This window comes from Pseudorca crassidens, chromosome 9 (assembly GCF_039906515.1).
Source record: "Pseudorca crassidens isolate mPseCra1 chromosome 9, mPseCra1.hap1, whole genome shotgun sequence".
Taxonomy (NCBI): Eukaryota; Metazoa; Chordata; class Mammalia; order Artiodactyla; family Delphinidae; genus Pseudorca; species Pseudorca crassidens.
The window spans coordinates 85551566-85568284 of NC_090304.1; the positions used below are offsets into that span (position 1 = coordinate 85551566).

At 39.5% G+C, this 16719-nt stretch overlaps 2 protein-coding genes across 4 annotated transcripts in view; both read left to right on the top strand.

Moving 5' to 3' along the window:
- CUL5 (cullin 5) overlaps window positions 1-16719 on the top strand; it is a 105077-nt gene that overhangs the window by 16559 nt on the left and 71799 nt on the right. For all 3 annotated transcript variants that reach the window (XM_067750951.1, XM_067750950.1, XM_067750952.1), the window contains exon 2: window positions 1169-1278. In XM_067750951.1, the coding sequence (XP_067607052.1) occupies window positions 1169-1278 (110 nt within the window). The remainder of the gene's footprint in view (window positions 1-1168; window positions 1279-16719) is intronic.
- On the top strand, window positions 9450-12448 carry LOC137230824 (mitofusin-1-like). Its single transcript, XM_067750924.1, is given in 3 exon segments — window positions 9450-9757; window positions 9964-10998; window positions 11000-12448. Coding segments are annotated over 3 exon segments (2109 nt in total). The 5' UTR covers window positions 9450-9539; the 3' UTR covers window positions 11856-12448.

The following is a 16719-nucleotide window of genomic DNA, read 5'->3' on the forward strand; positions in this document are numbered from 1 at the left end:
ACAGTACTCATGAGTAACACATGTGGGGTGCCCCCCTTCTCTTTTTAGTAATGAATTGATTTTTTCCCCTTAATATTGAATCACTTTCACATCACTGAAATAAACATGCATGATTATGAGGTATTATTTGTTTAATTTACTAATATTTTTTAAAACTTTTGCATCTATATGTTCTAATTAGATTGGTCTACAGTTACCATTTCTTGTTCTCTCCTCACCAGTTTGGTATCAGGGTTTTGTTAGCATTATAAACTGAGATGAGTATCTTTCTGGTTTTTTTTCTTCCTCAACTTTCAGAGTTTATATGGATTTTTGATATACTTTTTGTGAAGAGTTTAGGGCACAGTCTCTACACACAAGATCACCCTCACTTCTGACATCAGCTGCAAATTTGGGAGGTTCCCAAAACCCTGAGGTTCAATAATTTGTTAGAAATATTCATAGATCTTAACTGAAAAACTGCTTTGCTCATGGTTATGGTTTATTAAGGGAAAGGATACAGATTAAGATCAGCTAAAGGAAGAAACAGTGTCCAGGAGGGTCAAACACAGAGCTTCCCTTGTCCTCTCTGGTGTTGTCAGGTCACCATTTCTCTCCTTTCCTCATTAAATGCCAGGGCACATAAGTACTGCCAGCCAGGGAAGCTCACACAACCTTTGGTGTCCAGAATTTTTATTAAGGCTTCATCATGTAGGCATTGCTCATGTGGATAATCTCAATCTCCAGGTTGATTGACCCAAACCCCTTACCCTAAGTCATACTGTTGCTATTTCTGGATTGGCCTGCTCCCTAAGACTATATGAGTTTGCCAGTCCCCTCCCTGAATCACATTGTTAGGTTATCCAGTATGACCCAAGGCCCCAGGCTAACAAAGACTCTCTTATCAGATATAACATTCTTAGGGCCCAAGGATATTACCTACTAGAAGCCAAGGGCAAAGGGCAGACCGCTCTTTGGACAAGACCAAATTCTTTGCTACACACTTTCACATAACTGTCTTTTTTCTTTTATGGTTGTCTTCCTGTGATTCTTTGATACCAGATTAAGTTATAGGGATTCCTTGATGGAAAATTGGTTCTTTTGAATTTCTTTCGTTGTCTCTTATGAGATAAAAATAACAGACGCTTATTTAACTGCACTTAAATTACTTTTTTTTTTTTTTTTTAAGAATAAAGGTTCTCTTCAGTTTGAAGACAAATGGGACTTCATGCGTCCAATTGTTTTGAAGCTTTTACGCCAGGAATCTGTTACAAAACAGCAGTGGTTTGATCTGTTTTCGTAAGTAATCCATTCATTCTACCTTTTTGATAACATAAAGGAAAATTTGGTGGCTATATTCAAATGGAATATTGGCTCCAGATTGGACTGTTTACCTGTTTGAAATTATTACTGATTGTGTTGGGGGTCCCCAAGACCACCCCTAGGTTCAGTGGTTTGCTCGGAGGACTCGTAGGACTGAACATAAAGTCATACTCACAGCTATGATTTATTACAGCTAAAGGATACAAAGCAAAATTAGCAAAGAGAAAGGTATATGGGGTCAAGTCTGGGGAACAGGCACAAACTTCCAAGAGTATTCTCCCAGTCGAGTCACACAGGATGCATTTAATTTCCCCAGCAACAAGATTGACAACATATGTGATATGCTGTCACCAAGAAGCTCTTTGGAGACTCAGTACCCAGGGTTTTTATTGGGGGCTGCTCACATAGGCAGCCTCTGCCTGGCATGTACCAAAATTCTAGACTCTCAGAAAGAGCGGTGTTCAGTGTAAACCATGTTGTTTGTACAAACAGGTTAGGCACAGTGAGCCATTCTCATCATTTCAGGAAAATTTTCTGTCAGTGTAGGAAACTGTCAAACATTCAAGTTCTCAGATCCCAGCCAAACAGGCTTTTCTAAGGAATACAGTCTCAGATCTGTTATGTTAACTCTTAGCCTTTGGCCAGAATGTCTTTACAGCAAAACTATTACCAGTAGGACACCACCCCTGCCCCCATCCCCACCCCCATGTGCAGCAAGGTAAGACCAACTTGTAGTATTGATCTCAGTTATGCCTTTTAGAGGGCCTAAATTTAGTTAGTTAAAATAAATCCCGCCAACCATGAGGTTTATCTTAGAAAAGCAGGTGGCTTTCTCCTTCAGTTTCTGTATGGACCTTTTACATGGCCTGAGGCATCAATTCAGGCACAGCACAACTATGGCCATACAGTTGAATTCGACCTGAAAATTTTCCAGGGTTGAAGCAGTGTCATGATGGGGTACATACAAAAAGAAGTATAATTTCAGAGGACCCACATGGTACCCCTGGAAACAAAGAGTTTGCACTTTTTTAGGGTACTCCAAGCAAGGCATAAATTAGATAGTATGGGTTAACAGGGCCCTCACTGTGTCCTCCCATGGGGCCTTTCACTTTAGAGTTCTCAGTCTAGTTCATTTAATTCAGTTCAGGCCTTGTTTTCAGACGGACTACCTGAAGCCAATTAGTTCCAAACAGTTTGTTTATCCACGACACCATTTCATTTGCTTCATAATGTGGATGACATTTAGAGGTGTTCTTTGTGGAAGGTGTAGGAATTGGGGCTGCTTGCAGCCGTCTCAGAGTACTGCTAGGTGTGATTGAAGTTCAGCATTCAGTTTGAATTCAAAGCACTAACAACAGCATGGAAAGCCAACACCAGGAGCTGGGAAAGCTTTCAAGAATACTTATGAAATACAAAAATCATTCATGTCCTTCTCCCTGGTGCCTCACCAGGTGCTGAGTTTTATTTTTTCTCCCTTATAAAATCAGTGTGCCCCATTCAGTAATGAAAGCTTTTCATTTTTTTCCCAATCACCCAGACCTGGAGGAGGAACAAAAACATTTTTACGGAAAAACGTTTTTATACAACTTAACTAGAAAGACATATGTTTAGGAATTGGTCTGGATGAAATCCCAAATTTTCAAAAATTTTCATAATAAGTTTACATCACACCCCCACCCCTTTTGTCCTGACCATTTACCTAGTGAGCAGCCTGGAAAAGATCAATTCCTTTCTGGAGATAGCTGTGTTTAATAATGAAGTTGCCTTACTAAGGTGTGTGTGCAAGGAAGGGTGATGCGAAGGTGAGGGAAAAAAAATCAGGTTATTAATTCATTGTTGAAAACTGCAACTAATCCGGAAAGCTGGACACAAGTCCGTAGCAGTGAAATATCACCGAGAGGGGATCATGAATCCAGTCTGTAAGGAGCGAGTATGCTTTCTCCCAACTTGCAGCTTTTAGCAGTAACCACAAGTTAGGAATGCACTTTAGGTCTGTATATCTGATACAGAGGCTATCAGCAGCTTGATTTCAGATGGCCCCGTCAGAGAATGAGTCCTTTTCTGTGGGCATCTGCAAGTGATTTAGATCTTCCAGCCAGAATCCATGACGTTTTCAGTTTATGGCTTCACAGAGGGTGTCTTAAATCTTCAACAGTCCACAAGTCAGTGTCCTGTTCACTGAGCATATGCCTGCTTTAGTTCAGCACAGCTTGTGTTGGGGTTTAAATAGCCCAGTGTCAGACAATATCAGGTTTCAGCTTAGAGTTAGATCCAAGCAATTAGGATTTGTGAATTCAGGATTCCAAAAAAGCCAGTGACTTTTCTCGAGCAGTGGCAAAGCCAAGATGCTGCAGACCAGTCGTGTTCTAAGTCCAAGTGACAAGACTTTTCTAATCCACTTTTATTTTGTCAGTCTTAGAGTTTAGATTAATCCACTCAGTAATATGCACATCATGCTGGAAAATCATCAGCCTTTCAGGGTCAGACATCTGATTTCACAAGAGCTCAGTAGCAACTAAAAACTGCTTTTTAAAACTCCAGAAGTGTATATCTATTTGGAAATTTCTTATGTTTTCATGTTGTCTCCCTTTTCTCTGAGATGGTAATAAGTAGAAATAATAGTATCCATTATGGAGATTTATTTATTCTGTTTCCAATACTCAAACAGTTCAAATTCTAATCCTTTCACCAGCAGTAAAAAGCAAGGAAATTGTGTCTCAGTAACTTTTTTAAAAAAATTTATTTATTTACATTTTATTTTTGGCTGCGTTGGGTCTTCATTGAGGCGAGCGGGGGCTACTCTTCATTGTGGTGTGCGGGCTTCTCCTTGTAGTGGCTTCTCTTGTTGCGGAGCTTGGGCTCTAGGCGTGCAGGCTTCAGTAGTTGTGGCTCTCAGGCTCTAGAGCGCAGGCTCAGTAGTTGTGGCGCATGGGCTTAGTTGCTCTGCAGCATGTGGAATCTTCCCGAATCAGGGCTGAAACCCGTGTCCCCTGCATTGGCAGGTGGATTCTTAACCACTGCGCCACCAGGGAAGTCTGTCACTAACTTTCTATTTTGCAACTTTTCCTGATTGATGTGATCCCTCTAGCATTTATGAAAGTACAAGCATATAATATTTTATATCTTTATTTATCATACATCCAGGTACAATAGCCAAAGAATACAAAGCCATCTTTAAAACTTTCCCTGCCTCTTTTTTCTTATTACAGATTTATTCAAACTCCTAGCAATAAATTTAGCATTTGCAATATTAACATTACAGTTGCTGGGAGATCCTGACCGGAATGTGGGAGGCATGGAGAGGTTGCTGAAGCAGCAGTAGTTAGGCTGAAGAAACACCTGGAATAGTTTCTTCTCCCTTGGTTATCTAAAACTTTCTCTAGCCCTGCGACCTAATGTAACTATTAATTCCTCCTGCTTGGAGGAGAGACCAGCAGAAACATTTAACATTTTTGGTCCACCCGAAAGCTTATGTTTGAGAACTTTTGGGCCTTTTCTCCTCTTATTTGGAGGCAAGAACAAAAACCAAAGTCTTCATCCGTACTGGGCTTTTTCTCTCCTCACTTGGGTCAGCATGGCCAAAGCAGCTAGAAGATATAATGAGCCAACTCTCTTGGGGTTAGATCTGTCATTTTCAAATTTCATAGGTAACTTTTACCTTTCTCACAGCAGATAGCAACTCAGCTGCTGATTCATACCACGGTTGATTTCATAGCCATGCAAGTAGCAGAGGTTCATCATACTACCACTTAATCCTTCCTTTTCTCAAACAGTGCTTTCACCATGTTTAATGAATCCCACGTCTGACACCAACCATGTCAGTGGTCTTAAGACCACCCCCAGGTTCAGTGATTGTTAGGAAGACTCATAGGACTCAGCATATAGTTGTATTCATGACTATCATTTATTACAGTGAAGGGTACAAAGCAAAATGCAACAAAGGTGCATGTGGTAAAGTCCAGGGGAAACCAGGTACAAGTTTCCAAGCATCTTCTCCCAGTGGAACATATCCACTTAATTCCTCCAACAACTAATTGGGACAACACATGTGAAATGCTGTCTACCAGGGAAGCTTCTTTTTTTGTTGTTGTTAATATTTATTTATTTGGTTACACCCAGTTTTAGTTGCAGCTTGCAGCCTCCTTAGTTGTGGCAGGCAGGCTCCTTGGTTGTGGCACGCTGGCTCCTTAGTTTTGGCATGCAACTCTTAGTTGCGGCATGCATGTGGGATCTAGCTCCCTGATCAGGGATCGAACCTGGGCCCCCTGCCTTGGGAGCGTGGAGTCTTATTCACTGCACCACCAGGGAAGTCCCCAGGGAAGCTTCTTAAAGACTCAGTACCCAGGGTTTTTACTGAGAGAGCTGGTCACAAAGGCAGCTTCTGCCTGACGTGAACCAAAATTCCACATCCTAGACAAAAAGCAAGTGTTGAACATAAATCAGATTTTTTACATAACAGTTTAGGCACAGTGAGCCATTCTTATCAGGAAATGGTGAGAACTCTCACAAAACCCAAGTTCCTATATGTCAGCCAAGGGCCAACCTTGCAACCATGTCTTCCTAAGGATAGTAGTTTCAGACTTAGTATAATTTCTGTGTGTGTGTGTGCACTAGTAAAATACTATATCAATGAGTTGAAGATGTATGACTGAATAATCTATACACATTAGGCTGCTGTGCTCATTTTTTTTCTTTATCACGGAAGAAAATAGTCTAATCCTAAATAACATAGAACTTGTTGCATAATATTAACTTATATCCATGATTCTGCCTTTTGAGAAATTAGAATTCAATAAGAAGCAGCTGAGACCTTTTAAAAATTTCATAGCATTCATGTATATGTATATATTTCTTAAATTATTTGATTAAATGTATTTTATGAACAACGTATTGAATGTGGTGGTTTTTTTTGTTTTGTTTTTGCCAGTTTGTGTTAATAATATGGTTTATCATGTAGAGTAATGCTTATTCTCTGTGCATTCCTGACTGGAAAAAGGAGCATAGTGTGATGGTGTTTCCTGCTTAAAGTATACTTCTAAGCAGAAATAGTACTTGCTACAGTTAGTGGCCTCAGCACATCGTTTTTCAAAATGCTTGATCTCCTTGGAGTTACCCAAGGCTGCTCAATATGTAATCCTTTTAAGTTAAAGGATTCCTTATGTCTTATCATGCCACACCAAAATTATAAGACCTACATTAATTAAAATCTTTCCAAACTTTAGCCTATTTAGCCATATTAATTAATAACCTTTAGGTTAGTTATATCTTTCTAAATCTAAGGTACTAAAATAATGTTATGGTATTAAACTACATTTACTATTTGTTGCCCTTTTCTCATAACCTGTATCATTATTTTTTAGCAGGGGTACTGTTGGTGTTTTGGGTGGTTATGAGATTGTTCTGCATACTGTGGCATGTTTATCACCTCTGGCCTTTACCCTCATAAACTCTAGTAGTGGATACTTTCTGTGTACTCCTCTCCCTACCCCTCATTACTGAAAGAAAAAAAGCTCTCACTTCCAAACGTCTGAGGCAGTACCTCCCTCAGTTGAGAACTGCTGCTTTAGATACATGTTGTTTGGTTTGACTCTGGTTTGTGAAATTGGCTAAAATTTAAAAATAAATTATTTTCAACTTGTGAGACTTTATTTTTAAGAAAATTCATCTTTACTACAAATAATTTTTTTAATGTTTTTCTTGTTCTTAAGCTGGTTTTTAGGATACCACTTTCTCCTGTTTTTTCTCCTATCTCTTGTCTACCTCATCTCAGTCATCTAAGCTGATCCATCCCTTTTGTGCCCGTTAAGTGTTGGTTTCCTTCAGAGTTCTGTTTTTTTCATATTCTTTTACCTGAGTTCTCATCTATTTAAGCAATCCAGATTATTCTCCAAACTTCCATACCCATGTGACCTATTGTTTCCTGCATACTTAAGTTCCATAAGTACTCCATATTTAGAGTGATGAAAATCTGTTATTTATAGTCTCAAACCAAAAACCTGGAAGCTACCATCAACCTCCTGTTTTTTTACTCCTTCATATCTGCTTGATTACTAGATTTCATAGACTTTTAAGTACCTCTTGAATTTCTTTCCATCCCATCTGTCTTTCCCCCCCACTCTCTTGCCTGAATGATTACAGTAGTCCCGTACTTTCTTTGTTGTATTTCTAGTTATCTATTGCCACCCAACAAATTACCCTGAAGATTACCAGCTTAAAACAACAAACATTTATTATCTTACAGTTTCTGAAGGTCTGGAATCTGGTTGCAGCTTAATTGGGTCTTTCTAGCTCAGTATCTCTTAAGAAGTTGCAGTCAAGCTCTAGGCAAAAGAACTAGGCCTATATTCAACTAGGAGTGAATGATCTTCAAAGCTTACTCATGTGATTGTTGGCAGGCCTCAGTTCTTCACTAGCTGCTCAGTTCCTCGCTGTGTAGAACTCTCCATAAAGCTGTTTACTGTGTGGCAGCTTGCTTTCCCCAGAGCAAGAGAGAGTGTTCCCAAGACAGAAGTCATGGTGTTTTATAACATAATTTTGGAAGTTACAAACCATTATTTCTTTTCTTTCTTTTTTTTAATTGGAGTATAGTTTATTTACAATGTTGTGTTAGTTTCAGGTGTACAGCAAAGTGAACCAGTTATACATATATCGATTTTTTTTAAAGATTCTTTTCCCATATAGACCATTTTAGAGTATTCAGTAGAGTTCCCTGTACTATACAGCAGGTTCTTATTAGTTATCTATCTTATATATAGACCTTCATTTCTTCTGTATGCTGTTGATCACACAGACAAATGCTTTGTACACTGTAGGAGGGAACTATACATGGGTATGAATGCCATCCAGGAGACGAGGATCATTAGGGGCCATCCTAGAGACTGTACCTTCAGAGGAAATAGATGATGCAAGGTTTAGAAGATAGCTCAAAAAGCATTCCAGTTATATCATTAGAGAGGAATAAAATGAAAGAGACTACTTTGAAAATGAAATAGTCAAAATAAGGACCTTTGAAATAAAAGAGCTAAATAAAAAAAGATTGAATTAGTAATACAAAAAATAAAACCAAAGAGTCCTCCCTGAATGTAGAGCAAAGTATGGAAAATTAAATAAAAATGAAGACATATTTAGGACAGCTTTAGAATTGGGCTAACTTATACTTAAAAGGGGTTCCAGAAGGAGAGGACAGAAAGTAGAGGAGAGAATATAGCCCCAAAGGATAAGAAGAAAATTTCCCAGGGCTGAAATCTTGTATCTCTCCCCCCAACCCTCCAGATCTTCATATTGAAAGTGCTAAAAACCATGCCTACACATGTCCTTAATTTCAGAATTCCAAGGATAAAGAAAATAATCTAATTTTTGGAGGGAAAATTACCTTTCAAGCGAAACAGACTGGCCACACTCTTTTCATTGGCCAAATTGAATGCAGGAGGCTGACGCAGTTTTCTTTAAATATTTAAAGGGAAATTATTTTGAACTTAGTATGCTGTACCTAGTCAAGTTTTCAATCATGTTTAAGGCGAGATGAACATGTTTTCAGACAAGTAAGTATTTAGAAGATTTAAGGATCCTGCAGAAATGAAACAGATACCCTTTCCTCCACTATTACCAACACTGACCATTAAAGAAATTGAACTTTACTGAACTAAACTGAAGGAGGTACTCTTGAACTGGGAATCCTGACCATGAAATGAATATGAATAGAAAAAAGCAGACACCATCTATCCAAAACCATAAAAAATTACAAATTGAAACATTTTAGCTTATAAAAATTGTCCCACAGAAACCAACTATGAAGTAGAAAACAAATACAGCACTCCGAACTGAGTTCAGTATCCTCACACAACCATGTGGGGTTATAAAACAAACTTGAACGGAAAATTCAAAAGCTAAGGAGAGAAATCAGCAAAAGTGGAGGAAATAATGAAATGAAAATTGAACTCAGAAAACAAATAGAACAAGACAAAATCTTATCTGAAATCGATCATCTCAGTAGATGAAGAAAAAACAGAGATAATCTTTCCAAAATAAAACAGAAAAATGAAAATATTCTTTAAACTGATAAAGATCACCTGTAAGTAATCTAGCAGCAATATCCCAGTAATAGTATGTTGGAAGCATTCCATTTAAATTGGGAATAAGAGCCCAGTCTCCCAGCCTCTCTTGGGAGAATGAGGCAGCTTGAGGGCTGTGGCTGAGTTGCAGTTGCTGGGTGACAAGTCGGAGCCGGGACAGGCATAATGGCAGAAACTGCTTCTCCACTGAAGCACTTCGTGTTGGCTAAGAAGGCAATTACAGCAGTCTTTGACCAGTTACTGGAGTTTGTTACAGAAGGATCACATTTTGTTGAAGCAACGTACAAGAATTCAGAACTTGACCGAGTAGCTACTGAGGATGATCTGATAGAAATACAGAGGTATAAAAATAAGCTTTCCATCATTGGTGAGGAGACATGAAAGTGGCATTTTTTTTTTTTTTTTGCGGTATGCGGGCCTCTCACTGTTGTGGCCTCTCCCATTGCGGAGCACAGGCTCTGGACGCGCAAGCTCAGCGGCCATGGCCCACGGGCCCAGCCGCTCCACGGCATGTGGGATCCTCCCGGACCGGGGCACGAACCCGTGTCCCCTGCATCGGCAGGCGGACTCTCAACCACTGTGCCACTAGGGAAGCCCCGAAAGTGGCATTTTTTGGCAGGACAAGCAGTGGGAAGAGCTCTGTTATCATTGCCATGTTGTGGGATAAAGTCCTCCCTAGTGGAATTGGACATACAACCAGTTGCTTCCTGAGTGTTGAAGAGACGGATGGAGATAAAGCCTGTCTCATGACAGAAGGGTCACATGAAAAAAAGAATGTGAAGACAGTTAATCAGCTGGCCCATGCCCTTCATATGAACAAAGACTTGAAAGCTGGCTGTCTTGTACATGTGTTTTGGCCAAAGGCAAAATGTGCCCTCTTGAGAGATGACCTGGTTTTAGTGGATAGTCCAGGTACAGATGTCACTACAGAGCTGGATAGCTGGATTGGTAAGTTTTGCTTAGATGCTGATGTCTTCGTTTTGGTTGTAAACTCCAAATCAACTCTAATGAACACTTAAAAACAGTTTTTTCACAAGGTAAATGAACGACTTTCCAAGCCTAATATTTTTATTCTGAATAATCGTTGGCATGCCTCTGCATCAGAGCCAGAATATATGGAAGATGTATGCAGACAGCTCATGGAAAGATGCCTACATTTCTTGGTGGAGGAGCTCAAAGTTGTGGATCCTTTAGAATCATGGAATCGTAACTTTTTTGTTTCTGCAGAGCAAGTTCTTAGTGCTAGAAAGCACAAAGCCCAGGGGATGCCAGAAGGTGGTGGGGCACTTGCAGAAGGATTTCAGGCAAAATTACAGGAGTTTCAGAATTTTGAACAAATCTTTGAGGAGTGTATCTTGCAGTCAGCAGTGAAAACAAAGTTTGAACAGCACACTATCAGAGCTAAACAGATACTAGAAACTGTGAAAAACATAATGGATTCAATAAACGTGGCAGCAGCAGAGAAAAGGGTTTATTCAGTAGAAGAGAGGGAAGACCAAATTGGTAGACTGGACTTTCTCCGAAACCAGATGAACCTTTTAACATTGGATGTTAAGAAAATAATCAGGGAGGTTTCAGAAGAGGTTGCAAATAAGGTTTCATGTGCAATGACAGATGAAATTTGTTGACTCTGTTTTTGTTGATGAATTTTGTTCTGAGTTTCATCCTACTCCAAGTGTATTGAAAGTATATAAAAATGAGTTAAATAAGCACATAGAAGATGGAATGGGAAGAAATTTGGCTGATCAGTGCACCAATGAAGTCAATGCTTCAATGCTTCAATCCCAGCAAGAAATTATTGGAAATCTGAAGCCATTACTTCCAGCTGGTATGCAGAATAAACTACATACACTGATTCCTTGCAAGAAATTTGATCTCAGTTATGACCTAAATTGCCACAAGTTATGTTCAGATTTTCAAGAGGGTATTGTATTTCATTTTTCCTTGGGCTGGTCTTCCCTTGTCCATTGTTTCTTGGGCCCTACAAATGCTCAGCGGGTGCTTCTAGGATTATCAGAGCCTATCTTTCAGCTTCCCAGATCTTTAGCTTCTACTCCCACTGCTCCTACCAATCCAGCGTCACAGGAAGAACTCATGGTTACCTTAATAACAGCATTAGCTTCTCTTACGTCTAGAACTTCTATGGGCATCATTGTTGTTGGAGGAGTGATTTGGAAAACTGTAGGCTGGAAACTCATATCTGTTTCATTAAGTATGTATGGAGCTTTGTATCTTTGTGAAAGGCTGACTTGGACCACCCGTGCCAAGGAGAGAGCCTTTAAACAGCAATTTCTGAATTACGAAACTGAAAAACTGCAAATGATTGTTAGCTTCACAAGTGCCAACTGCAGCCATCAAGTACAACAGGAAATGGCGACCACTTTTGCTTGCCTGTGCCAACAAGTTGATACTACACAAAGACATCTAGAAGAGGAAATTGCTAGATTTTCCAAAGAAATAGATCAATTGGAGAAAATATAAAACAATTCGAAGTGCTTAAGAAATAAAGCTGTTCAACTTGAAAACAAGCAGGAGAATTTTACTAAGCAGTGTCTACATTCAGGCAATGAAGAAGAATCTTAACAATAGAGATTGCTTTGGTGATCATGATAGGAGAAAATGGAACTTGGAAGATTGGGACAGTTATTTTTATGAAGTGACTTTAAATATGAATTCTACTAACTATACCTAAATAGCAAATCCTTGAGTAGATCCTGGTATTGATCTATCTCAGGATGTTTGCATTTCTGAAAAGTGTTGTGATGTCTCTTTTAGTTTTAATTTTGGATAAAGAAAAATCCTTTGATACGTGAAAATGATGAATTAGTTTAAAGCAAAAGAACCAACTCTGTGACCCCTGACGGGTGGGGCCTTTCTCTTAATTAGGGCTCTCTTTGTTTTTGATTCTGAAAAACTCTGCTTCCTGGCATCCAGTAGTTAGAGAATGCTCCTTTCATCTTCTTTCTCAAAACGAATTTTTGATGCCTACTTCAACGGGAATAGTCACATTTTTGTTTTATAAACTGCATTGCTCTAACCACAAAGGAGTGTGGAAATGTTCTTGAGTGTATTATTTATGCAGGTTACAATCACTTTTGCCATCCTGGCAGACGTGTAAACCACTAATAAATAATACTGTTTTTACTCTCTTATTCCCTTTAAAACTGATGTAAAACAGTAAAAGAAATAAAAATAAAATGAATAAGACAAAGTATCTGCACACTTCATTTTAATTTCCTCTAGGTTTAGAAATTTGTTGCCATAGAATTGTAAGTAGTATGCTTATATTTTATATGTGGTCATATCTCATTTTTTAAATCCCTAATCCTACATATTTTCTTTAATATCCATATTAAGGAGTTGATCCACTTTATAGGTCTTTTCACATAATCAAGCTATAAAAATTACTTTGATATGATACATCAAAACGTATTGGATCCAACTGTGCAGTGCTTAAATGCTAAGGAGTTCATAGCCTTTGATGCGTATATTAGACAAAAAAAGCTAAAAGTGCATGGTCTAAGTAAACCTGAAGAAAGTAAAAGGAGGAAAGACAAAAGACAAAATTAATGAAATACAAAATAATTGTGAATAGAGAAAAGAAAAAAGGTAAAAATTTGTTATTTGGAAAGAGTAATATTTATTCCATTTTTGTTTATTATTATGTTTATAATTTGCTTCCTTATTAGTGTTTTCTTCCTGGTTTCTTCGATTTATTTTGTCCTTTGATTTCTTAGTTCTTTTATTGAATTCTTAATTTTAAAATGCTTTTTAATATTTTTCTTTACAATGAAAGCTTTCAAGCTACACATTTTTTCCTTAATATTGCTTTTATTGTCACCATAGTTTCTGTGGTATTCAGGGTTTTCCTTTTTATTTCTTTCTTACAGATTCTATTTTTAAAAAATTTTACTTTAGTTTTTGGCTGCGTTGGGTCTTTGTTGCTGTGCATGGGTTATCTCTAGTTGTGGCGAGCATGGGCTACTCTTCGTTGTGGTGCGTGGGCTTCTCATTGGCGTGATGTCTCTTGTTACAGTGGCTTCTCTTGTTGTGGAGCATAGCTCTAGGCATGCAGGCTCAGTAGTTGCAGCACGTGGGCCCCAGAGTGTGCAGGCTTCCGTAGTTGTGGCACATGGGCTCTAGGGTGTGCGGGCTTCAGTAGTTGTATCACGCGGGCTCAGTAGTTATGGCTCTTGCGCTTTAGAGCACAGGCTCAGTAGTTGTGGTACACGGGCTTAGTTACTCCGTGGCATGTGGGATCTTCCCGGACCAGGGCTTGAACCCGTGTCTCCTGCATTGGCAGGAGGATTCTTAACCACTGCGCCACTAGGGAAGCCCCTTTATTTCTTTCTTGATTGTTAGTAATTTTTCTTTTTGTTTTCCTTTAATCCATGCATTATCTAGGAGCTTAAATTTCTAGATAGTGAAATTTTTAATTATTTATGGATTATAATCAGAGAAATAGCCTATAAAATTATCTTCTTAAAATTTTGTATGTATGCATGTGCTCTTAGGAAAAAATTATATTTTTGTGAGTTGCAAGAATCTCTACCTAATAAATCATAGCCATTAATTGTATTTTTTTTGGCTGTGCCATACGGCTTGTGGGATCTAAGTTTCCCGACCAGGGATTGAACCTGCGTCTCCTGCGCTGGAAGGCAGATTCTTTACCACTGGACCACCAGAGAAGTCCCCAAAATACCTATTTTTTGCACCAGGGTCACACTATTTCTCTTTTACTCCCTGTTTAACTTGAGGAAGTTGAAATACTTTGGAATATTTCTTACCTCTTCTTCTCTCATCCCTTCTGTCTGTCCTCTTGAAACCTTTAAAAAGTTTTTACTTCATCATTCTCCCACTCCCCAACCACTTGATTTTTCTAATATAGTTAAGTATTTAAAAAGAATTCCCTGGGGGACTTCCCTGCTGGCGCAGTTGTTAAGAATCTGCCTGCCAATGCAGGGTACACGGATTTGAGCCCTGTTCCGGGAAGATCCCACGTGCTGTGGAGCAACTGAGCCTGTGTGCCACAACTACTGAGCATGCACTCTAGAGCCTGTGTGCCACAACTACTGAAGCTGTGCGCCTAGAGCCTGTGCTCCACAACAGGAGAAGCCACTGCAACGAGAAGCCTGTGTGCAGCAACGAAGACCCAACGCAGCCAAAATAAATAAATAAACAAATAAACAAAATATTTTAAAAATAAATAAATAAAATAAAAAGAATTCCCTGGGACTTCCCTGGTGGTCCAGTGGTTAAGATTCCATGCTCCCAATTCAGGGGGCCTGGGTTTGAACCCTGGTCAGGGAACTAGATCTCACATGCCACATCGAAGATCCTGCACATGGCAATGACGATCCAGTGTGCTGCAACTAAGACCTGGTGCAGCCAAATAAATAAATACATAAATAAATATTAAAAATAAATAAAAAGAATTTCCCTTAACAGCATGTCTTTTTTTTTTTCTTTTTTCTTTTTTTTTTTGCATTACGCGGGCCTCTCACTGTTGTGGCCTCTCTCGTTGCGGAGCACAGGCTCCGGACGCGCAGGCTCAGCGACCATGGCTCACGGGCCCAGCCGCTCCGCAGAATGTGGGATCTTCCCAGACCGGGGCACGAACCCGTCTCCCCTGCATCGGCAGGCGGACTCTCAACCACTGCGCCACCAGGGAAGCCCAGCATGTCTCTTTTTAAAAACACTTAGTTATGGGCTTCCCTGGTGGCGCAGTGGTTAAGAATCCGCTTGCCAATGCAAGGGACACGGGTTCGAGCCCTGGTCCGGGAAGATCCCACATGCCGCGGAGCAACTGAGACCGTGTGCCATAACTACTGAGCCTGTGCTCTAGAGCCCGTGAACCACAACTACTGAAGCCCACGCACCTAGACCCCGTGCTCAGCAACAAAGAGTAGCCCCCACTCACCGCAACTAGAGAAAGCCCGTGCACAGCAACGAAGAGCCTACACAGCCAAAAATAAATAAATAAATAAATCTTAAAAAAAAAAAAAGATAAAGTGCATCAACGAGAAGTACATCCAACTATATGAGTAAATAGTAGAAACGTGTTGAGTAAAAAAATTATTTGAAAAAATTATTTGATATAATTTCTATAATGTTCAGAAACCCTCATAGTATGTTGTAAAACTTGAAAATAAAATGACAGTTTCAGGCTTAGTTACTTCTGGGGATGGATGAGAGAGTAGGATTAGGGAGAGGAACATAGAGGTCTTTAAGGGTATTATCATCATACAGTCCTCAAGTATATTACAATACATTCCTCAAAATGTGTATGAAAATTGACCAGGAGACTTGACATGTTCTATTGTGTGGTGGTGAGAAGTATTGTGTTTCAAATAAGAATGTATTGAAGATATTCTTCCATGATGTAACAACATATAGGAGCACCTGGAGGTTGAGGAAAGGGAGCTGGAGAAGATGTATTGATCACAAGTTTGACTCTTTCCTGGGTACCCAACTCAACACCATTCCCTCTTGCCTTATGAGACTCAAGTCACGTTTGAGCCCTTCTGACATGTACCTGCAGTGGGTATGAGTAGGCAGGGATACTAAGGTAATCCTATTTTGGGGAGGTATGGAACTCCTTTGATGGGTGACTTTCGCTCTAAAACTCTTAAATAGCTTTACCAAACTTTCTTAGAACTGCTGTGTAGTCTAAGACTCTTGCTACCCAACCTTCATCCTTCCTACTCTTCCCTACAGGGATCAGACCAGCATTGTGAGCTTATGTTTTGCCCAGCTTCTTGTAGCTCACTTCCCATTGTCCCTCACAGGCATTACCCTCAATCAATCTCTCTTGCATGTCTGATCCCATCTCTTTTTTGGGAAACCTAAACCACTGCATGGGTCAATATGTGTGAAGTGCTTGGTACATCGTAAGCAGTCAATACATGCTAGTTTGTGTTATAGTAAATTAAGTAAGAGATGATGGTAATTTTGACTGTGGTAGTGGTGATGGATGGAAATGTCCAAATTGGAGAGACATTTAGCTGATGGATACAATAGGACTGCGATTGAATTATAAAAGGGTTAGTTTGCCCAGTTTCTTGCTTATCACTCCCCACTTCACACTTGACAGCCAAGCCACACTGATTTGTTAATAGTTCACTGCATACACCCTAGTGATCTATAGTTCTTTACTCACATTGTGACTTCATAAAATATCCTTCCCCCACCCTCTTTTGCCTGGCAAAATCCTACTTGTTCATTGAGATAAGCTTAGGAATCAACTCTTCCAGGGAGTCTTCCCTTTTTCTCTTTACCAGTCACTTCCATCCTTTCCTTCTCCTTGGGTTCCTAAACCGTCTTACGTTTATAGGCTTAGTAGTCG